General features: G+C 54.3%; 1 protein-coding gene across 1 annotated transcript in view; it reads left to right on the top strand.

Moving 5' to 3' along the window:
• Nucleotides 1-18,084, top strand: part of NDUFA10 (NADH:ubiquinone oxidoreductase subunit A10) — a 49,499-nt gene extending 31,415 nt beyond the window's left edge. The window contains exon 10 of the mRNA XM_082841533.1: nucleotides 17,655-18,084. Coding sequence (XP_082697659.1) covers nucleotides 17,655-17,723 — 69 coding nt within the window. The 3' untranslated portion in view covers nucleotides 17,724-18,084. The remainder of the gene's footprint in view (nucleotides 1-17,654) is intronic.
• The last annotated feature ends 4,513 nt before the right edge of the window (nucleotides 18,085-22,597 follow it).

Raw genomic sequence — 22,597 nt, 5'->3', positions numbered from 1 at the left:
CTAAGGTTTGGGAACCACTGCTTTAGTGTGTAATTCTTATAAACAAGGACATTCTCTTATATGACCACAATATAGCTATCAAAATCAGGAAATTAACATTCATACATTGCTACCTCTAATCTACAGACCTTGTTCAAGGCTAATCAGTTGTCCCAGGAATGTTCTTCAGAGCAAAAAGGTCTAATCCAGGATAATGGATTGCATTTAATTATCTTGTCTCTTTAGAATCTTTGAATCTGATCAGTTCTTCAGGCTTTCCTTGATATTCAAGACCTTGACACTTCTGAAGATTACAGGATGGTTACTTTTTAATATCCCTCAATTTGGTTTTGTTTGATGTTTTCCCATGATTGGATTTAGGTTTCATGTGTTTTTTGTAGGAAGGTCACAGAACTCATTATATCTTATCAGGTAGCACATGATTCCTCTTTGTCCCATCACTGTTTCTATTAACTTTGATCACTTGACTGAGATAGTGTCCTCCCTGTGAAGTTATTCTTTTACTCCTTGTAATTAATAAGTATTTTCAGGGGAAGTACTTTGAAGCTAGGTAAATATCCATTTTCTCATCAAACCTTGACCCAGTAGTTAGCATCTGTTGATTTTCATGGCTAAATTAATTATTAGGTAATTTTCCTAATTCTGTCATTCCTTCTACATTATTAGTTACTATTCTACTATAAAGAAATGCTCTGTTTTTTCATTTATTTATTTATATCACTGTGGACTCACAGATTTCTGTTTTATCCGTATACATCTGTATTCATTTCTGTCTCTCAGTATACTGACAGCTATGAATTCACATCAGTACCTTCAGTTCCAGAGTGACACAACAAGGCTCGTTCTCATTGTCCCCCAGCCCACGTCCTTCTCAGATAGTGAGAAACCTGGCTTCCCTCAGGTCAGTGCGTCTCCTTCCTGGATCATTCCCCCCAGTGTATCACCAGGTTCCCACCACTGCTACCACTGCTCCCTTCCACAGTTTCCACTGGTGTTTCTCCAGCCTCTGCTGTGTCCTGCTGCCCACCCATGTAGGTGCAAACCTCTTTTGAAGACCGTTTTCCTGTGTTTCTGGCAAGGTTTGGTTTGGTTTTGTTTTAGGTGGTGTTTCTGACTTGGTTCTGCGCAGTCACACTGTCTTGGGGTGTGTGCGTCTGTGCTTCTGTGTGTGCTTTGCTTGTAGCTCAGAACATTCTTTGGCTGACGTTCGTTGTCAGTTTTAGAAGAGTCTTGCTGGCACCTCGTCAATGTTGCTACACCCCGTCTTCTCTGCTCTCCTTGGGCTCCACTTGACCACATGTTGGACCTTTTCACCATGTGCTGTGTCCCTCTTTTCTGTGTCTCTCATTCTGTTTTCTCTGTGACCTTCAGCCCGGATATGTTCTTCAGTCTGTCTTCTAAGTTACTACTCTTTCAGCGCTTCCCAATCTGCTCCTAGACATGTATTTTCTATATTTGAAGTTTTAACTTTAATTGTAGTCCTTTTTGATTTTAGAATTTCCATTTTTTTAATAATTTTGAGTTGTCTGTTGAAATTATTTTGTTATCTAAATTCTTTGACATATTAATCACAAAGTTATCTGGTAACTATAATATCTGGACCTCTGTTCCATCTGTTTAAACTGATTCTCCCTCTGTCCTTTCCGTTTGGGGACATTTAATCTTTTTTGGTATGCTGGTATTTTTTAAAAGGCCAGTCATTATTTTGGAAGAACTGTAAAGCTAGCGTGAGGCTGCTGTCGCTGTCCTTGCTGTCTTCTGGCAGCGTTTTTACAGACTCCCGAGTCTGTCAGAAACCAAGCCAGGGGACACTGCACTTAGGTTTGTGCGGCCTGGTGTATTTCCTGTTTGACCTTCCTGATGGAGCACTTTTACTAGAGCCCCTCCACTTTGGTGGGTCCTGACCTGCAGTTTTGTCCCCATGGCCCCCTCCCTGCTGAGGGCTGGCTCAGCCCCCAGGCTCCTGCCAGTGAGAGTGGGCGGGGCCGTGGGGGGCAGCAGTCACCTTGCAGCCGTCCTTTTTGCTTTCCTTTCCTGGGGCCTCGGCACCGCCCTGCCTTTGATGTCTCGGCACAGGTGTTTTTTCATGTTGTGTTTGTCTTGGTGGCTTGGGAGGGGCTTGCTCTGCACTAGTCCACCAGAAGCTGGACGTACTGGTCGCTTTACCCAGTGACACGGGGAGGCTGTTTGGCAGGTTTTCATCGTTGTTAAGTTCTGTCTTATTTTTAATCTGTGAGCATTAAAGGGAATCTATTAATACTGTATTGGACTTACAATTTTAAAGTTTAGAAATGTTGAAATTTTTAATCAATATTTAAATGATTGGGGAAATCTAACTTTTAAAATGCTTAACTGTTTTTAAAAAATAACTTCATTTTTTAGAACGGTTTTAGTGTTACAGAAAAATGAAGGTACTGGAGAGTTCTCATATACCCCAGCTTCCCATATTAACGTCTTATATTTGTGGTATATTTGTTACCAATACTGAACAATATTGATACATGTTACTAACTAAAGTCCATACCTTATTCAGATTTCCATCGTTTTCTCCCTAATGTCCTTTTTCTGTCCCAGGATCCCATGCAGAATAGCACGTGACTTTGAATTGTCACGTCTCCATCGGCCCCTCCTGGCTGTGACGACTTCTCAGACTTTGCTTGTTTTTAGTGATTCTGACAGTTTTGAGGAGTACTGGTCAGGTGTCTTACAGAATGTCCATCAACTGCAGTTTGTCTGGTGTTTTCCTTACAATTAGCCTGGATGTGTGTGTTTGGGGGAGAAAGACCACAGGGTTAAGTACCATCAACGTGACACATCACTGCTGGTGTTGACGTTGACACCTGGCTGAGGTATGTCTGTCAGGCCTCTCCGCTGTGTGTTTGCTCTTTCCCCCTTCCCAGAAGTCACCATGCCTGCCGTAGCCTTTATATTTGTCTGTGGGGTAAAAATTGTGTGACTGTTTAGAGGAATGCTGTTTTCTGAAAGGAAATTTAGTTGCTTGATATTTTAAAAAATGATAAATTGAAATTAGAATGTAAATAGAGTGACTATATTTCTTCATTCACAGAGTTTCTTTTGAGTGTTGAAGACATGAGCAACAGTTATTACCAAATTTCCCTCTAGAAGGCGTGTTATGAGGGGTAAAGACGGATGAGTGAAGCCCTTCTGTGAGCGTCTTCTGCAGCTGTTTGTAGCTGGAAAAGTTTGTTGCTCCTCAGAGAAGGTTCCCTGGCCAGGCTGCAGAGCGTATTTCTAGAAACGCCCAGGCGAGCGGCCGGGAGGCTGGTGTGTCTCTGAGACACCGAGACACCGGTTGGTTCCCTGCAGGGAGGGAGCCAGCAGTTTGGGAACATTTTAAGGAATTGTTTCTTTTAGAGAAGGACTGGTTCAGTATTAGAGTGGAGGGTGTTTTGTGGCCATTTATTTCCTGGAATAAGGGGGGGTTGATGGGGTGCTTTTTTATGGCAGTGGTCTGTAGAAATCAGTTTCCCTGGTTCCTCATATTCTAGGAAAAAAAAAATTAATGTTAAGTATGTTTTAGCCAAACTCCACTGACAACGTGAGAAGTTTATACAGTTGACCCTTGAACAACGTGGGGGCATATAACTTACAGGCGGGCCTCGGTATCCACGGTCTGTGGTTCCCCCTGTCCGTGGATTCAGCCACCCAGGGCCCGGGTGGCACGGTAGTGTTCACTGTCGAAAAGTATCCACAGATGAGTGGCCCCACAGAGTTCAGCCCACATTGTTCAGGGGTCCACTGTATCATCCTGATTAATATAACAAGGGTGATAAACTTAGAGACACACTTCATGGTTTCATGAGAAGCTTGAAGGGCACTTGCACTGTGCTTATGGAGACACTTGGGAAGCCTGAGGAGGGAGGTGTTCTCATGATACATCCATTATATCGTATGCATATTTTATAGTGGATATGGAACTTGTTGATACTTTGTGGCTGGAAATTATTGGCCAACACTTCTAATTCTTGGAAAAAGTCATGCAACGTCCTTTTGTGTTTTTTTTTCTTTAAACACAGAAAAATTAAACCAAAATTTATTCATATGCATATGGGAAATTATAAAATAAGTAGGTGGTAAATGGCTAAAATTAGACGCTTACATGATTAACTTCAGAAGGGAAAGGGAGGGGCAACAAGAAGCTTGCATCAGAAGAACAATTTTGTTTCTAGGGGAACAAACAGGAGGTAAGAAAATTTGTGATACTAATTGTTTATGCAGGTGCAAGTGGTATTTTCCATATGTTCATGGCCATAAACACCCCAAAAATAGGAATTTATGACAGTTTCTTCTTTCTTTAAAAAAATAATTAATTAATTAATTTATGGCTGTATTGGGTCTTTGTTGCTGCGCACGGGCTTTCTCTGGTTGTGGCGAGCAGGGGCTACTCTTCGTTGCGGTGCGTGGGCTTCTTGTTGTGGAGCACAGGCTCTAGGTGTGCGGACTTCAGTAGTTGCAGCACTCGGGCTCTGTAGTTGTGGCTTGTGGGCCCTAGAGCGCAGGCTCAGTAGTTGTGGCGCATGGGCTTAGTTGTTCCGCGGCATGTGGGATCCTCCTGGACCAGGGCTCAAACCTGTGTCCCATGCATTGGCAGGTGGCTTCTTAACCACTGCACCACCAGGGAAGTCCCTTTATGACAGTTTCTTCCCCAGAAGTGTCTGCTTCCTTTTTTTTTTTTTTTTAAATGAAATATTATGGTCTCCTTTTCTCTTTCAGGAACTTTCTACTCTTCCTGTCTTTGGTGTTTTAGAGTTTAACCAAGATAGGTCTAGATTTAAATTTCTCTTTTGTTACGTGGGTACTTTCTGATTTGTTGGTAGGACCTTATTCCTTGCTTCTGTTTTCAGTTTCTTCTCTTGCTTTGAACATCTTAAATGTAGTCACTGTCTTCTGTGTGTGATCTCAGGTTTGGAGGCCTGTCTGACTCTGTCGTTTATTGTGTCCTCTGATTCTCACCCATGGTGGCTTATTTCCTTCTGCATTTTGGAGACTTTGGACACTGAGTTCATGCTTCGTGGGTATTTATCCCTGGGCCCCAGGGACGTTTGATTTCAGGTGAACCCAGACTCTCTCGGTGTAAGCACGCCCCAAATACTTCGTTCACAGGGCATCCTGTGTTGTTTGCTAACGCTGACAGCCCTGCTCCTGGAAGGTCTGTTGCCGCCTCCAGGCCCTGAGATTCAGGAGGAACCGGGAATTAAGCTTCCTTTGCTGCTTGTGGGATTCCAGGCCCCGCATGGTGAGGATTGGAACCCCACACTTGTGTGAGGACAGGCTGAGGCTGTGAATTCTTAAGACGCCCGCTGAGACCCCCTTGCCGTCAGGGCGCTTTCTTCCCTCCCGCCTTCCCCTGAGGGTGCGCCCTCGGAGCTGCGCATATGTGCAGAGGTGCATCACAGGTGTCCACCTGCACGGGGCGCCGCTTTGCCTTGCCTCCCAGCGGCTCTGCAGATGCCCCGGGGTGGCGGAGGCTGCAACTCTCCCTCTGGTTTCCAGCTCGCTCTTCATTTCAGCCCCTTATGATTTCTCGCAGAGCCCATCAGTGCATTTAAAAGCATTTGTAGAGGTTTTATATCACGAGGTTTTTCAGGGTATTGGGCTGTTGTTTTGCTGGAAATGGAAGGCGTCTGTTTCTCTGTATGATCTGAAAGCTGATTTGGTGCTGGTTCTTCCCATGTCCCTTCCACAGAGGGTCCAAGTGGGGAGCTCTGTATCTTCCTTTGCTCAGTATGTATTTGCTCAGTGAACCCCCGGGATGGAGAAATCTTTCAGTCCCCAGCGTTGAAGGCGTAGGAGGGAAACGCAGAGGATAAAAGGCTTGTGCGGTGATGGGAGGATTCTGTCCGGGAGAGCTATTCGGGCATCTCCAGAGCACTGAGTGGTACGAGGGATGGTGGCTCAGCCCGCGCACGTGGTGCTGAGCCTGACGTTGCAGACACGCCCCAGTGGGGTCACCTCAGGCCGTGTGCTACATCGAGTCACTTACCACTCAGCAAACACTTTCTGTTGCAGGCACTGTTCTGAGCACTGGGGATATTGGGGAATAAGACAGAGTTGGGGGAGGAATGGGCAAGCGATCACCAAATACGTAGGGGGGGCCTCTGAGTGCTGTGGGGTGGAAGTAAAGCCGTCCCGGGTGGGAGCTGTTTTGTGGAGAGAGGCCTTGGGTACCAGAAGACGTGGGTGTCCCGGCTGCACTTGCGGGGAGGGGGCAGGGTTGGGAGGTAGAGGCAGGCTTGGCACGTTCTAGGAAAGGAAGAGTCCACGTGGTGAAATGGAGGGGCGGGCCCAGCGCAGGTGAGGTGAGAAGGCAGCAGGGTGCGCGCAGCGAGGGCCTGTGGGCTGCGGTGTGAGGACTTCGGTTGAAGTCGCAGCAAAGCTGTGGCCCGTTGGCATGCTCTGAGCGATAGAATCTGAACCACGTGTTAGGAGGATGGCTCTGCGTGCCGTGTTGGATGTCGACTGGGGCACGGGTGGAGGCGGGGAAGCAGAGCTTCAGGGTGTGGGTGAGAGACGACGGGGGCATGGCTGTGACCAGGACAAGCTCACCTTCCTTCCCCGCAGCTGCTGTCTCCCGGGGCAACCTTGCTGTTCCCTGTGCAGCCAGATTTGTTCTTACTCCCTAGGTTTTCAAAACTAAACTATCATGGAAGGATTCAAACGAAAGAGGGTCCACAGGGGAAGGGCTGTGACTGCGAGACAGGAGAGTGGGCACCTGAGGTCCCTGTGATGGACGTGGGTATTGGTCTTACGACTTTCAGACTCACGTGTATGGTCCTAGGAAGAGAGTGGGGAGCAGTGTAGACCACACCTGGGTGTGCTCTGAACTGGATGCTGGTGGCAGTGGGGACGATGTGGGGGTGCAGGGGATTCCTAAGAGGGGGAGTTGCTTGTGGCAACAGTGGCCTTTCGTTGTAGACCGTCAGGCACTCTGGTTTATGGAGATCTTTCCTTTAGAGGCTGGACAGACTCAGGGGCGCCGGGGCCTGAGCTGGGAAGTGTCCAGGTCACAGGGCCCAGACAACTCATTTTGCTTCTTGGGCGTTTGTAATTCTTCCTTTTGCTTGCCCTTGTGTAGTTTGAGGTCCACGCTGGCATTTGGGCATGCGTTCCGCATGACTTAGGCCCCGACAGGTGGCCCGTATCCTGGGAAGGGGCCTGTTTTTCCGGGAACTTCTTCATGGGGCCTCTGAGCTCTTGCAGCCCTGGAGTTGGGCGCCTGCTTTCTGGCTCCGCAGCGTGCAGGGTGATACGTTTCCGTGGTGGCCACGCTTGTCACACCGCAGAGCCAGGAAGAGGCCCTGGGAGCTCCCCTGTCCTGTGTATTCATCCGGTGCCCATTCGTTGCACTCTCAGTACCAGACGCTGCTCTAAGGACACAGAGCTCTGGAGAGTCACCGACCAGTGGGGGCGACAGACACGTGGACACAGGATGCGACGAGGTTCCCGCTGGGGGCTGACGGGGGAGAGGGCTTCACGGTGGTGGCCCGGGTGTTGGGATTACAGGACGAGGGGGTGAGCCGAGTCGTCGGGAGCCTGGGGGCCTGGGTCTTCTCCGAGAGGAGAAGGCTGGAGGGCTGGAGGCCGCCGGGACGGGGCTGCCGCGGGCAGGGGGGCTGGTGTGTTGGCTCCGGGGCATGTGTTCATGACGGGAAGGGGGAGTGGTGAGCACTGGGAACCGAGGCAGGCCCCGGGGGCTCCCGGCTGCTCGGGGATCCTGAGTCTCGCTGCGGGGAAGGGCTTTTGTGGGCCCCTGGGATGAGCCGCGGGCTTTGTTTAGAATCACTGACTGCAAGAAGCCCTGTGAGGAGAACCTGAGAGACAAGGGAAGGGCGTGAGGCTCGGGGGCCAGCCCAGGGCGACACTGGTAGGAGGAGGTGTGCGGCAGAAGCGGGGTGGAGGTCGGGTCAGGAAGGCATCTCCCCGCGGCCGCGCACCTGGGGCACCCGGGGCGGCGGGAGCAGGCGGGAGTCGGGGAGGCTGGCCTGAGGGTGAGGCCGGAGGGTCACGGTGGGAGCGGGCCTGAGGGCACGGGACGGGAGCGGGGTTGGGGAGGAGGCTGACGAGGAAGTGGCCTCGCTGGCCAGCTTTGAGCCCCCGTGTGGGCGGGCCCCGCGCTGTGCCCACAGGAAGGCATGACGGTTCTCGTCACCGCTGGTAGGTGAGGCCCCGCGGCTCCGGGAGGGCAGGTGAGGCCACGGCGTCTGCCATCCATGGCAGGCAGCCCTTCACGCCCAGGTCCCGGCTGGGGCCGCGGGGCCTCCCGTGCAGCCTGGGCCGGCGGCTCGTGGCACAGTTCACGTGTCAGCACTGCCCCTTCAGCTGTGTTGTGGCCCTGGGGCCTCCACTAGTGCGGAGCGACCTTTTTAGGAGAGAAGGGAGCTCGGGTTTTCATAGAACAGAAGGACTTGTAACGTCGGTTTGGTTTGGTTTGGTGGATCTGGTGGCCTGGGCATGTGGCTCAGTCCTGTGGCTGGACTGGCTGGGGTCCTGCTGGCCTTCAGCCTCCCATCTGGTCTCCAGGGCCTGCCCGGGGCTCTCAGAGGGGCGTGAGTCCCCGGAGCCTGAGAAGCATGTGTCAACGCATTTTTCATTCACACAGCCCCTCCCATTTTCTGTTTGGAAGTGGCCCTGTAGACAAATCCATATACCCTAGTGTGTGCATGAGCACCTGCTAATTCTTTAAAGTCATTTTTCAGGCACTGTGCCAGGTCACTTTTTGTTACTGTGCAGCCCTCCCTTGGGGTAGACAAGCTGTGAGTCGGTCTCCACTTTACCGATTCCATCTCTTTCCAATTTAAGGAGGCCAGATGCTGTTAAGATACTGCGTTCCTTCCATGAATCCGATCTTGTCCAAGACAGTTGCTAGGACAACAGGATCTTCGGTTTTCTCTCCTGCTATTTTTATTTCTTTACTATCTCAGGTTACTATTTTCATTTGCCGTATCAAGTTCCTCTTTACCATTTTTAAAAATAGAGATGTTTAATAACTTTAATATGTTAACACTGTATGTTCTTGCCTTTACGAAGTTCACCTTAATAAAGACAAACTTGCAATAAACGGAAAGGCCTTAGGATCAATGTATCTAAACCTGCCGAAGAAGAAAGGTACAGACTCGGTCGTTTCATGTTTCCTCTCGATGTTCAAACCTTAGTTAGAGCTTAATTTGGTATTTATCTTTTATGTTAAAATACCGATTCTCAGTTTAGAAGTCGTTTAACGTGAAAGTAGGTGCTAAATGTCTTCAGTCTGTCCTTCATTAGTTGTGGCTGGAAGAGGCACGCACCCCTCTGCCCTCAGTGCATGCCCCATGGAAAGCTCATGATCGAAGTCCAGTGTTCATCTCCATGTCCCGTTACTTATATTTCTGCGTGCAGGAAATAACATATGTCCCTTGGAGAAGAAAGTTAGTATATAAAAGGTAGACTTTCTACCAGGTGCACTGATTGGTGTGCAGTTGCAGGTTTTCACCGGGACCTGCTGGTGCGAAATGATAGGGTAGTGTTTCACACGCACCCTGACCCACCAGGGGTGCCTGGACTTTGCGTGTGTCCAGTCATTACTTTGGCTTTAGAATTTTTTTTGTTTTGTTTTGTTTTTTGGTGGGTTTTTTTTTGCGGTACGCGGGCCTCTCACTGTTGTGGCCTCTCCCGTTGTGGAGCACAGGCTCCGGACATGCAGGCTCAGCAGCCAGGGCTCACAGGCCTAGCCGCTCCGTGGCATGTGGGATCTTCCTGGACCGGGGCACGAACCCGTGTCCCCTGCATCGGCAGGTGGACTCTCAACCACTGCGCCACCAGGGAAGCCCTGGCTTTAGAATTTTTAGGACACATCCCGCTTCCAGGTATTTGAACGGGCGCTTGAGTTAGCAGCTTTTCTTCTTCACAGTTAATATGAGTTAAACGGGATTCAGACATTTAAAGTATATGATGTTGTGACACTTGTGGTGTGAAGATAGGACCTCAGTGTGGATGTATGTGTAATAGGCTGTGGTGTTCGTGTGCTAAAAATAGGAGGCACTCATTTTTAAAATAAAAAGATTGTTTTTGAAAATGGACTTTGATAAAATAAGATTTTTTGGAAGTTGATTTCATTTTTTTATACTTGATTTATGTTTAACGGTAATGGAGAATTGGGGAAATTGTATATCAAAGAAGTGACTTTAATAACTAATTTCTCTGGTGCTCTTCTTTAAAATTAATGAGAAATTCTTAGCCGGGCTCATCAGCATTCATATGCAATAATGAGTAACAGGGCTGGGGGATTGGAGTCCCCGAGCCACCCCACAGTTAGTTAGTAGTTTCCAGCTCCTTAGTGCATCTAGACAGAGCAGAGTCAACAGTACCTAACAGTACTATTTACTGCTCCAGTGGAGTAGAGCAGATCCAGAAGAGGCAAGGCGTAGTCCATCCTTTTCTAAAAAATTCTCCTTTTTACGGTAATACAACACAGGATTTGATGCTAGAATTACGACATATATTTAGTCCTCCAGGAACACTCTTCCAACCAGGAAACCCCGAGCATCACTGACTACCCCTGAGGTGGTGCTAAGAAATAAAAGTGCCCCCGCTCCCCGGGTAGTTCTTTGAGGCACACGTAAAAGGGCAGGAAAAGCGGGGCCTTCCCAGGGCAGGATGGTTGTGGACTGGACCCTGACATGCGTCCTGCAGTCTCACAGCGGCAGAGCTCAGTGTGTACTGGCTGACAGGAGGGGAAAGCTCCACGTGGTGCAGGGACTTCACGCGCTAACAGCGCACGGAGACGTGCCGTTTAATACAGCGGATACCTGCAGGGGCTGGTGGGCAAGACGTTCCTGGATTCGAGGGTCAGAGCATCTGGGCTCGGGTGTCAGCCTGCCTCTTCTCGCCCGGTGACCTCGACTGCGTCACTTAACATCTTTTACCTCCGAGACAGTGCCTGCCCGCTGACCTCCCGTGTCCGATCCCAAGGCGGTGCTGGGACTGGTAGGCAGGCCGCCCTCTAGGATCCAAGTCCATCTTGATTACGGCAGGCGTCACCAAGGTGGGTACCCAGAGGATGGGACGGTGGACTCGGGAGTTCCCAGGAGTGGTGCTGGCTCCCTCAGCTTGAGGAAAGGTGTCGTGGAGGAGCGGGCGTCGTTTAGGGCAGGCGTTCAGGAGGAAGAGATAGATGCTCAGGAGGGCGCTCCAGGGAGGGCAGCCAGTGCTGGGGAGAGCGGGTCCGCGCACGTCCAGGAGGCTCGCTGTGGGCCCGTGAGGACCCTGGCTTCGTCTGATGGGGGCTGAGCAGCGGGGGTGTGGTTGGCTTTCTCCCGAATGGTATTTCCAAGGGCATCGGGTCATCAGACTCACTGAGTGTTCTTTCCTCCCGAATCGTTAGTTTTCATAAAGCGGCAGTTTTCTTACGGGACTTCTTTCCTGAGAGTGATTCTCTAACTGGTAGATAACTGCGTGCAGTAGCAGCTGGGGCTGGAGAGTTAGACGTTCTCTGAGCAGAAACCGAAGTACCGGCACCGAGGTCATCCATTGAAGGGGGCGCGCCCGTGACCTTTGTGCTGTCAGCCGCCTCCGGGGAGGGGCTTCCTGGGTCAGGGCGAGGCGCTTCTGCTGAGGGACCCGCTGCTCCTGACCTGCTCACGTTTCAGCCCTGCAGCAGCGTCTTCCTCCCTCTTTCCCTGGCTTCTGTGTGCTAGTTGATTGTTTAACGTGGTTCTGTTTCATTCCCTCTGTTGACCTATCCGCTGCACCTCTTTATCTCATCGTTAGTGACTGCTGTGAGGTGTGCAGTGCACACCTTTACCTTGTCACGGTCCCCCAGAAAGCCAGCATCCGGCCACGTCACACATGACGTGAGCCCCTCGCAGCCGGCTTCTCTCCCCGCTTCTGTCCTCTGTGCTGTTACGCGTGTGTATTTCACTTCCACACATGTTAGGAACCTCAGGATATACTGTTACTACTTTGGCTTTAAACAGTTCATTCGAGCTTTTTATTCCTTCTTTCCTCCTTCCTGCCCTTCCTCCTGCAGCTGTGGTTCCTGCTGTGCTGGGTTCCTTCATGCAGGTCCAGGTTTCACCTGGCTGAGCAGAGCCCCCTTCAATAGCTGAGCTCCTACTACAGGCCTGCTAGCGATGACTTCTATTAGCCGTTGTTTAGAAAGATACGTATCTCCATTTCATTTTGGTAGATTTTTCATTCATCATAGAACTCTGGGTTGACGGTTGTTCTCTGCCAACACTGAAGATACTCCATAGCTTCCTGGCTTGCACAGTTTCTGCTGAGAAATGTGAAATTACTCTTACCCTTGGCCCTTGTGCCTAACGGGGCTGCTTTCTCTGGCTGCTTGCTTTCTCTTTAATCATCATGCGCTCCTGTGGCCTCCTCTCTGTTTGTCCGGCTTGGCGCTTACTGAGTTTCTTGGCGGTGAGGATCTCTAGTTTTCCTATCATTTGGAAAATGTTTGGTCGTTATTTCTTCAGCTCGTTTTCCTCCGCCATCGAGGACTCGGAGTGCACGTATGCTGGATGACTTGATCCTGTCCCACGGGCCACTAAGGGTCTGTCCATTTGTCCTTGACCTTTTCTCTCTGTGTCTTGTTTGGGATAGTTTCTGTTGCTCAGTCTTCAGGTTCACTGCTGTTTTCTTCTGCGGTTACATGTAATAACGCTATTAATTCATTGCGTTAGTTTGGGTCCTCCGAGAAACAGAAGCCAGGATGGGAGTAAACACCGATGAGGTTTTGGAGGGAAGCCCCTGTGAAGGATAAAGGGACCAGGCCTGAGGTGGAAGGAGTCTGGCCCTGTGACAGGGAAGGGGAGGGGAGGAGATTGGGGAGGAACAGTCCAGGAAGGGTTTGGCCAGGCCGACGGGGTGTCCTAGAGCCAAAGGCTCCTGCTGAAAGAGGCCCACGGCCCACGGATGGGCTGCCATGGAACTTCTGCTGCTCTTGGTCGTGGGCTGCACCCTTACGTGGGAGGCGTGGCCTCTGCGTGAACAGGGTGGCGGGCCCAGAGGGTCAGCACCTAGGCCCTCGGCCACTCGGGCCTCCTCGCAGCAGGGCATCTGAGCAGCACATCTGCATGGCTGCCACACCTACCCAGTGGAATTTGTATTTCGGGAATCCTGGGTTTTTTTAAATTCTAGAAGTTCTTTTTATATTTTCCAGTTCTTTCATGATTTTCCTTTTCCATTTAATTTCTTGATTACATTGAATATTTTTATAGCTGTTGCAATGTCCTTGTTTCCTAATCCATCATCTTTGTCATGTCCTTAGTCTGCTTGATTTTTTCCCCTGGTTACACGTACATTTTTCTCTCTCACGTGTCTAGAACATCGGTTGCCGTAAGTCATGAGCCTTTATGTTTGTGAGCGCCGGGGTGTGTTTCGTTCTGTTGAATGGCAGGCAGTTACGATACTTGCAAGTCAGTTTAAGCTTTGGGGCTTGATGTTTAACCGCTTTGGTGGGTCTAGAGCAGCCTGTCTTCTAGGGAAGGGTTAGCCCGGCCCCCGGCGTGCAGTGAGCGGTCCCTCTGCTCTGGCTGGCTCAGCCCCAGGGCAGCTCTTGGACTGCTCACCCGGAGACACCCTGGGACGTCCTTTGCCTGGGGTGCTCTCCACCCGCCGCAGGGGCACCGCCCCACGCAGCCTGCCTGCTGCTCAGCTAGAGACCAAACGAGCTGGATTGACGTGGCTCTTTTCTGCCCAGGTCCTTCCCCCTAGCACTCAGCCCATGTCTATGCAGTGCCACCAGCACACTCAGGTGGTCCAGTTTCCAGATGCGTGTGGCCAGGGGTTGAGTCCAGGCCCTATTACTCCCTCGTGGCGGGAACTACAGGCATTACCTGGCATGGGTTGGCCTCTCGCTTGGGCTGTCCCTAGTGGCGCCGCTAGAGGCCAAGGTGACTGAGGTCGTGGCCATCAGGGAGCAGCTTTCCACGCCCGGCGGCTCCAGCAGGACGCGCTCCACCCCATCCTGTCACCCTTGCCCCCCTGTCCTCCTGACCGTGTCCTCTTCTCCGCTGTCCGGGTCGGTCAGGGAGGACTTCTGCATCCCCTCCACTCCTCCAGCACTTTCCACCTGCTACCATCCCACTTCCCAGCTGGTTTATATGTTCTGTGTATTTTATAAGGTTAGAGAAGATGGGACTTTTATTCGTGTCTCGAAGCAGCCAGGACACAGTGTATCAAATGTAGAAGGAGTGCACAGTTTCCTCCAGGAGGATGAGTGCATATATGTTTCTCTTCTCAGCTGGCTTTTGTCCAAGCAGCTGCCGGCATCTCTAAGCTGCGTGTGACAGCAGTGCCTGGGAGGAGCAGCCTCTGTGAGCCCAGACCTCTTGAGCCACTGCACGGCACCCATGCCGTCCCGGCCTGTAGCGTGTAGAGATGGGCGCCTTTTCCTAAAATCAGAACTCACCCAGGGTTTAAAGCGTCCTCACAGTCAAACTCAGCAGCATCACTTTGTTTCAGCCGCACCACCCTGAGCTCAGACCTACCATGCCTGCGGCTCCCCGGCCTGACCCAGGACAAAACTGACTGCGGGCCCGCGTCCAGGAGTCACGCTCTCGTGCTGACGGTCGGACGAGGTGCCCGCGTCAGCTTCTGAGAGATGCTCCCGCCAGGAGGTCCTGGGCCACTCCGTCCTCACAGGGCCACAGAGCATGTTTTCTCAAGTGATGAATGTGGTGGACTGGGGCTGGGAGGTTTGAAGGCTGACTTAAAGAAGCAGATGCAGATATGAAGTGATGAAAAGGAAGAAGCTTTGTTTTGCATTCTCGTTGTGAAACATCCCAAATGGGAACCCTTCTGTTGGCTTAACTGCACTGAAAGGGAACCCTGAGGGTCTGGGGACCCTTGTCTGGGTATGAAAGGCCAGTTAGGTGCTGCCCCAGGAGGTCCAGAGAGCAGATTTTGTGATGCAGTTAATAGACGCTGGCTGCACTCAGAGGTTCCACATCCTGCGAGTTTTTATTCTCTGCTCTGTGGTTTAAAATTTGATTTGCAAAGAAGACAGCAGAGCCAAACTGTGGCCTCCCGGCCCTTCCTCAGCAGGTGCTGGGGGCTGGCCCCGTGCCGGTGTGCTGGTGTCGGCGAAGCTTGAAAACCTTTCCAATGAAAAGAAATCACTTTCTGGTGTGATAAAAATTACGGAGTGATAAAAATTAAGATTGTTCTTTTATTGCTGCAGCAGTTGTGTATTCATAGCAGTTGGCTGGGAACGTCTTTGTGGACAGGGAGAGACCACGTGGGGAGGTGCACCCGCGGCTCCTGCTTTGTGGCCCCTCTGCCCCCGTCCTGGTTCTTGTTCCCAGGGGGTGGCCGCTCTCCCACAGCCTCAGCGCGGCCTCTCTCTCGTTGTACAGACACGCCCAGTGTCTCCGTCATAAAACGCGGAACAAGCTGCATGGGTTTTCTGTAGCTGCTGTAACGAACGGCCACAGGCGGAGCGGGTGAGAAGGTGCCCGTGTCATTTTCCGGTTCTGGGGGGCAGAGCACAAACCCAGGCGAGGGGCTGTGCTCCCACTGGGGCTCTGGGGAGCCTCTGCTTCTTTCCTTTCCAGCTTCTAGGGCCCCTCGCGCTTTGGCTCCCGTCCTCGGTCAGGCCGGCCTCTGCTTCTGCCACCGCATCTCCTGGCCTGACCCTCTCCCAGGACCCTCATGATGACCCTGGGCCCACCTGTCAGTCCAGGGCGGTCTCCCCGCCTCGAGGTCCCGGCTTAATCATGTCTGCACAGGCACAGGGTCTGGGCGTGAGGGCGTGGGAGTCTAGGGGGGATTTTGCGATCTCAGTACCCCCTTGACACAGAGGCTCTGCTCACACCCCGTCTCTGCACACAGCGCACCCTGCTCGCAGGCTCCGGGGCCCCTCCTCTCCTCGGGTTCTCCCCCGCGCCGTCCTCGCTGGGATGGCGGCCCCTCCCTCGAGATGCCGAGCGGCAGCTGTGCAGCTGGGTCTCCAGCAGAGCCCCGCCTTCTCGGCCACCGACCCAGTTCCCCACCTGCCCGTTGGTGGTCTCCCCGCGGCAGCCCACGCGCTGCTCCCATTCCGCTTGGGAGCCAACCGGGGTGCCCGCCTCCCTGGGGGGGTGCCCGCCTCCCTGGGGCGCCACCCACCTCTCTCCCGCTCGTGCTCCGCTGTGCTGCCCAGGCTCTCCTGAGCCCTTAAGGCCCGTGGAGGTCGCTGAGACCCTCGCGCAGGGCCGCACTTGCAGCTCTTCCGGCCCAGTGACCACCTTCTGCCGCAGTGCCTGTCGGAGTTGGAGAGCAGGGGCGCCGCCCTCACTCCCGGGTCCTCCCGCCACTCCTGTCCCCTGCTCCTCCCGTGGTGGCCACGCCAGGCGTCCCTGCTCGCCCCGTCCCCGGGCTCTGCTGCTCCGTGTGCGCCCCCCGCCGGCTCCCCCTTGGCGGGCACCCTGGGCCGTCGTGTGCCACTGGCTCCCTTCCCAGTCTCCGCCCAAGAGGATGACTCCTGGGGGGGAGCCGGGTGTTTCCTTTTTCCTCTGTTGTATACCCAGGGTGCTCCTAGCACCTGGACGAGACCTTGTGCACAGAGGCTCCCAGGGCCGGAAGCTGCGGTCAGCCTGCACTTCGGTCCTCCCCACTTACAGGTCCCCGCTTCTCTCCACGTCCTGCAGCCGCGCACGCCCACTGCAGGCCTGTGCACCTGCCAGAGGGGACGCAGGCTCAGTGCCGGGATGGGTAGTGTGGCCACGGGGCGTGTCCAGGCAGGGCTGTGTCTGGCCTCGGGTGTGACTGTGACCCCCCTCCTTGCACTGTAGCCTCTGCCTCCACCTCGGTGTGGCTGGTAAGGAATGCCCTCTGCTGATGAGAATCAAGGAAAGGCGGATTTCTTTTCTAAGCTGCTTCAGTACTTGTTCTCAAGGGCAAAGTGTGGAAGATTTTTGTGTGCGGTATGTAGTGTGTACATATCTACTGCTGGACCACATTAACTGGAAGGCAGGAAAAAGAAAACTCCGTATTTTGTACCCACTGTTAACTGGATGAATCTCATTGTGCTTTGCCTGTTCCCTGCCCGGCCCACGCAAGACTCCTTCCAGCCTGGCCTTCAGAGCCAGGCTTCCACGCTCCACGGTGGAGGCCAACCCCGTGACGCGCCATCCCAGCCTGTGGACCCCTCGCCCTCTCCGCAGGCTCCCTTCCCCTGGGAGCCCTCCTGGCCATGTGAGGGAGCCTCTGTGCCCCTCCAGGTCCACCCTGAGTGTGCCCTGCACCCCTGGGGCCCCTGCCCCCGATTTGTGGTGGGGCCCATGGCAGGAGGTGCTGGCAGGAGACGGGCAGGTGGGGCAGAGAGAGGGGCTGAGACATCTCCCCTCCCGCCCTCTCCCCCCCGAAAGCTGCGGCTCCCCTAGGTCAGTGCCACTTCTGCCCGAGGCTCCACGGCCACCCTCCCAGCAGCAGCACGGACACGCGGGTTGGCCACTGGCGTTTGTAGCCCCCCCCAGCAGCGTGGAGGCTCCCGAGGGCAGGGTCGTGTTGTGCTTCCTTCCGCGGGACCCCTCACCCTTACAGTGGGACCGCCAGAAGCAGGCCCTGCCGGCGCGGGGAGGGGAAGGGTGGAGTGGAGGAAGCCGTCAGGTGAGCTGCGGGGACGGACGGACGTTGTAAACTGCTGGTGACCACGGCTTTCCCTCCCGCAGCTGCCGGGCCGCAGGTACAGCCCTGGGTACAACGAGGACGTGGGGGACAGATGGATCTGGCTGAAGTGACGGCCGCCTGCGTGGAAGCTGCCTCGCGAGGATGGAGGTGCACCCGGGCCGCCTGACTCCCCTGGACTCCACGTAGCTTAACATCGGGGGTGGGAGTGAATGATTCTGAAGTTGCACAGTGGAAGAAACGGCCCAGCAGACAGCAGTCTGCCCTGCAGTGTACCTACGGGAGTGGAAGGAGGCACCCCCATTTAAAGGGGGGGCCCTCCAGCTTTATTCTGGGACGATGATCACTGGGGAGAAACAGTCTGCTGTGAAAGAGCAGGTGTCACTTGGAGAATCTCATTTCGTCACAGTCACGCTCTGTGTCAGGCAGGTTTTGTACACTGTGTGTTCAGACTTCAAGAAATAAAACCGTTCCTGTGGCACATCCCTCCATTATACATCTGCCCACACGCGTACGCGCCACACACGTGTGTACGCACACACACTTACCATTAGCCAACAGTTGGCTTTGATGTGGTTTAGTTTGATCAAGACATATATTAGGATTGAAGAGTTTTTCTGAAGCATTTCTTCTTTTTGTTTTAGAATGTAACTACTACATTAGAGAAAAAGGAAAAAAGCAAAGAGGAAATACCAAAAAGAGGAAGCAGTTACCCTAGATTCACAGAGCAGAGTGTTGGCTGTGAAAGGGCTTTGGGAAGAGTCTCCTGTGGCGGCCACCGTCGCTGGTGGTGCAACTCCTTCCTGAGGGGACTTTCAAGCACAGAGTGTCAGTGGGAAAACACAAAAGCAAAACATGCCCCGTTTATCACCTAAAAGCCAAGTTGTTGGTCAGAACTGAGCCACGCGAGAGAAAATCGCACTTGCCCATCCGCCTCTGTTGAAACTTAGAAACAAAAGTAAGATTTCCTGAAGGCCAATTGCTGAGGTCCGCGTTTTAGTTGCGGAGTTAAGCTGTGAGTCCTGTTAAATTGGGTTTTCTACTGTGGAGCCCCACTGTGTTCAGCATGGTCACTCCGAGCCCGCACGTGTCTATTTAAATGTAAATGAATTAAAATCCACGTCCTCAGTTGCGCTGGCCACAGCTCAGGTGCTCGGAAGCCACGTGGCCCGTGGCTTCCGTCCCGGACGGCGCAGGCGAGACGGCATCCTCACCGTGGAAGGTGCCCTCCGGCGTGGCTGTGTTGGAGCTCCCGCTGGCCCCCGCACCATCCTTCCTTTCCCTCCCTCCCTCCCCTCGCCCGTCTCTCCCTCTCTCTCTCTTTGGATTTTAAGAACTGAACGTAAAGATTCCAGCAGTTTCCGAGTTGGAGTCTAGATTTAAGTGGGCGACATTTTGCATTTCACTAAAACCCAAAGCGCTTTCACGGTTGACTGAAAGTGCGCCAGGCGTGGGGCCAGTCCTGCAGTCTCGTGGCCCAGGCGCCGCACAGACCCCTTAGACAGGGGAGGACGGAAGAGGGGACCACGTTCAACTGTCCTGGTTGCTCTGGCGTCTGGGCTGTAACGGGCCAGCGCGTCCCTTCTCTCGCCGCCACCCTGCAGTGTCCCTCCCTCCGGGGTCGGCGTGCGTGTGGCCAGAGGACTTGGGTGGCAGACAGGCCTCTCGGGCGGGCAAGGCCGGTTCCAGCTTTGGGGGCAGCCTACACCCCCGACGGGGTGTGGCTCTGTGATTGGTGGGGCTGAGAGGGTGAATGGTGTCACGTTCAGTGGTTCCTTTCCCGTGAGGTTGGGCAGAAGAGCAAGTGGATGGTGCCCAAGTCTCTGCACATTGAAGCCCCGAGGGGCCCGGCTGACGCCGCGTCTTCGCCCAGAGCTGCCGCGTCGTCGCCTCACAAGAACGCTCGCAGCCCTGAGCAGACCCAGGGTGGCAGTCAAACTGCATTCTGAGTGTTTCCTGCTCGAGGATCGGGACGGAACGACGCGGTTACGTGTCTTGCAGGTGTGTGTTTCCAGGCGGGAGACTCTGTATTGAGGAAAAAGTGCTCATTCTTTTCCTAAAGTACGTTTTTTGCTCTATCAGGTTTTGTAAGCAGAAAGGTGAGAACGGCGGCTGCCCAGAGGGAAACGACAGACGGTTTCTTCCGTCCACCCTAGCCGGCGGGTCACCCCGGCCTCACCGTCCCCCGCTGGCCGCAGCCGTTCAGCAGTCACCCGCTGGGGCCCGCAGCCTCGTGCCGACAAGGCGTGTGGCCCAGCGAGGGCAGGTGACGAGGCTCCTCAGACGGCAGGTGTGCCGAGGACTCTCTGGTTACGTTGTTCTCATCTGATCTCGAGGGCTGGGGTCTGTGATACAACAGGAATGAACGGCGCGCCTGCCTTGCCTGCCAAAAAAGCCCCTTTTGTTTGTCAAAGCCTCCCCCCCCCCCCCCATCAGCCACCGACTTGGCTTGGGACCTTGCTGTGTCCTGTGTCCTTACCAGTAACCCTTTCTGGGCTGGTCTTCCTTAGAGGTGTTTGTACGTGTCAGAACGAAGCAAGCCTTCAGCTGCCTTTTCGTAAGAAAGCACGGTCCGTGCTCGCACTGGGTGCAGATCAGTGAGACTCGGGCATTGGCAGAGCGCGGGTGGAGAGAAAGCTGCAGTTACTGTCACGCTGGGCTTTAGAGGAGACGCCTGTGTGGGCGGCAGCCCCTGGCTGGTCAGGACTGGGTGAATGGAAGCGTGCGCCCGAGGGATTCGGGGCTTTCACGTGGCTGCAAATGAAAGGCGGGAACCCGAGGCTTCCTTCGGGAACATCGGGAAAACGCAAGGGCAGCGGCTCTGGTGCCACCCCGCTGCAGGGACCGCCTGATACTTTTTTGAATTTTGCTGAGGAAAGTGTGCTTTTAAGTCCACATCCAGGACTTGAACCAGAGGTTTCCTCGGGGAGGTGCTGGGGGCTTGGCCAGGATGAACCTGGGGTGTTGGGACCCTCGGGGCTGCAGGAAGAGGTGACGCTTCCCCGCGCAGCGTGGTCAGCGGGCTCGCCGTTTGGCTCAAGTTGCCGTCAGGATTCTCCCCTCAGGAAGCAGTGGAGCGTGGTCAGACTTTACCTTCAAACACGTAAATAAATTCCACATCTATACCGTTGACTTACTAGTTTTGAAATTCCTGACGAAAAATTGTAATAAGAGGAATGACATGTGTTTCACAAGTGGTGCTTCCTAGTTGAGGTTCTGAAGCTCCGTGCTTAGACCCGGCTGCTGCTGGTAATTTGGAAAGTACTCAGGTTGGCACCATGTAGTTTCATGGAATTAACTTTTTGTTAATCACGAGGCTATGCTAGTGACTAATAAAATCCCAGCTTTTCATTTTCAAAAAGGCCTTTTCCTCGGCATGGTTTGCGTGGCGGTGGGTTCTTTAATACGTGGGTGTGTGGAGCCTCCTGGGTCCCAGGCACCATGTGCGGCCCTGGACGGAGGGCAAAGAAGAAACAGACACCACCCGCAGCTCCAGATGTCGGGTCCCTCGTGCGGAGAAGCTCTGGACGCCGTGAGGCTCGGTGACCGGCGGGGCGAGCGTGTCGGCCGAGGAGGTCCAGGCCGGCCCCTGGGGCACCCCAGCACTGACTCGGGAGCTGAGGTCGGGGGACAGTGTGGCTTTGGGAGGTGGCCGGGCTGAGGTCCTGGGAGGATCTGGGCCGGGAAGACGGCCGGGGATGTGACCCCCGGCAAGAGCTGCGTCTGGAGGTGGACGGAGAGCCTGGTGGGTGGGGACCAGGTGGGGCAGGGAAGCACGTGGGGACAGCTGGGAGCAGAGGCCAGGGTCCTGTTAAATTCCGAGTTTTCCACCGGGCCTTCTTGTAAAGTCAGTCCCCACGCTGGAAGTACACGAGGGTGAGCACGTGCCCGTTCCTCGTTGCTGAGCCTTCGTCTGCTTGGGAAGCGCCGTGAAGAGACGGCTGGGAGTCACGGGGGGCAGCCTCGCCCGGGCTGAGCATTCCCTCCCGAGACGCAGGGACACTCGGGCCGGGGAGGACACGTCTTCTCCGAGTGTCGCAGTGGAGTGTACAGCTGGAGCCCTTTCGTGGGAGTCTGGGAGCCTGAAGGAGGACTTCGACTTTAATCTCCCAGATGTGTGCTAAGTGAGGCCAGGGCCCTGGCCGGACGGGAGCCAGTGCTAAGCCCCCTCCTGCTTGCGCTGCTGCTTCCCACCTGTTCTCCCTCTAGAGGAGTCACCTGACACGTGGTGAAGACGCCAGTGTTTTTGCTTGAGTTTGTGCGTCTCACCTGTGTGGCCCTGGGGGCTCACCTGGGCTCAGGTGGGCGGCGCGTCAGCAGGGGGGTGTCCAGAGCTCAGTTTTCTGTCGGGGGCCAGGGATGAGTGTGTCTGCGTCAGCGCGGCATGTGTCTCCAGGGATGACTCCAGGCCCCTGACCTGGCCCCGGCCCCTTGTCCTGTTGCTGCCTCCTCTCCTGTCCCAGTCCCGGGGCACCCAGCCCATCCCCCTGCGGCGTGGGTGCATGCAGCCCCGAGCCTCGCTGCTGCCGCCCTTCCTGCCCTTGGTCCCTCAGCGGGGAGGCAGTGCTGCCGCTGGAGGAGAGCATGTCTGCGGAGGGGGCCGGCGGCGGAGTCCACGCAGAGCTCGTGGGTCGGTGGCTGCCCCCTCCCCCAGTGCTGCCCTCAGCTTCCCCGCCTCCTCAGCCCAGGCTGCCTGTGGGCGGCTCTGGAGGGGGGGGTCTTCAGTGGACTCACAACTCTCACCCTCACCTCGTAAGCTCTTCCGTCCGGGTACCGGGCACTGTGAGCCTGGAGCTGAGGGGCCCTGTGGGCCGGACCCCGATGAGGAGGCCTGGGCACCGAGCGCTGGCTTGGCCGCCGGACAGCTGCATCCTGGTCCCGTTGCCATGAGCTCTCTGCCATCCTGAGGCCTGGCCGCCCCCGCTGGCGCCCGGTCGTCACACAGCCAGGCACCCCGAGGGCCCCTCCACCCTCCTCCGGCCCCTTC

Source organism: Leucopleurus acutus (assembly GCF_964270905.1).
Source record: "Leucopleurus acutus genome assembly, chromosome: 6".
Lineage (NCBI taxonomy): Eukaryota > Metazoa > Chordata > Mammalia > Artiodactyla > Delphinidae > Leucopleurus > Leucopleurus acutus.
Note: the sequence above shows the minus strand (reverse complement) of the source record. Positions and strands in the feature narration are given on the sequence as shown.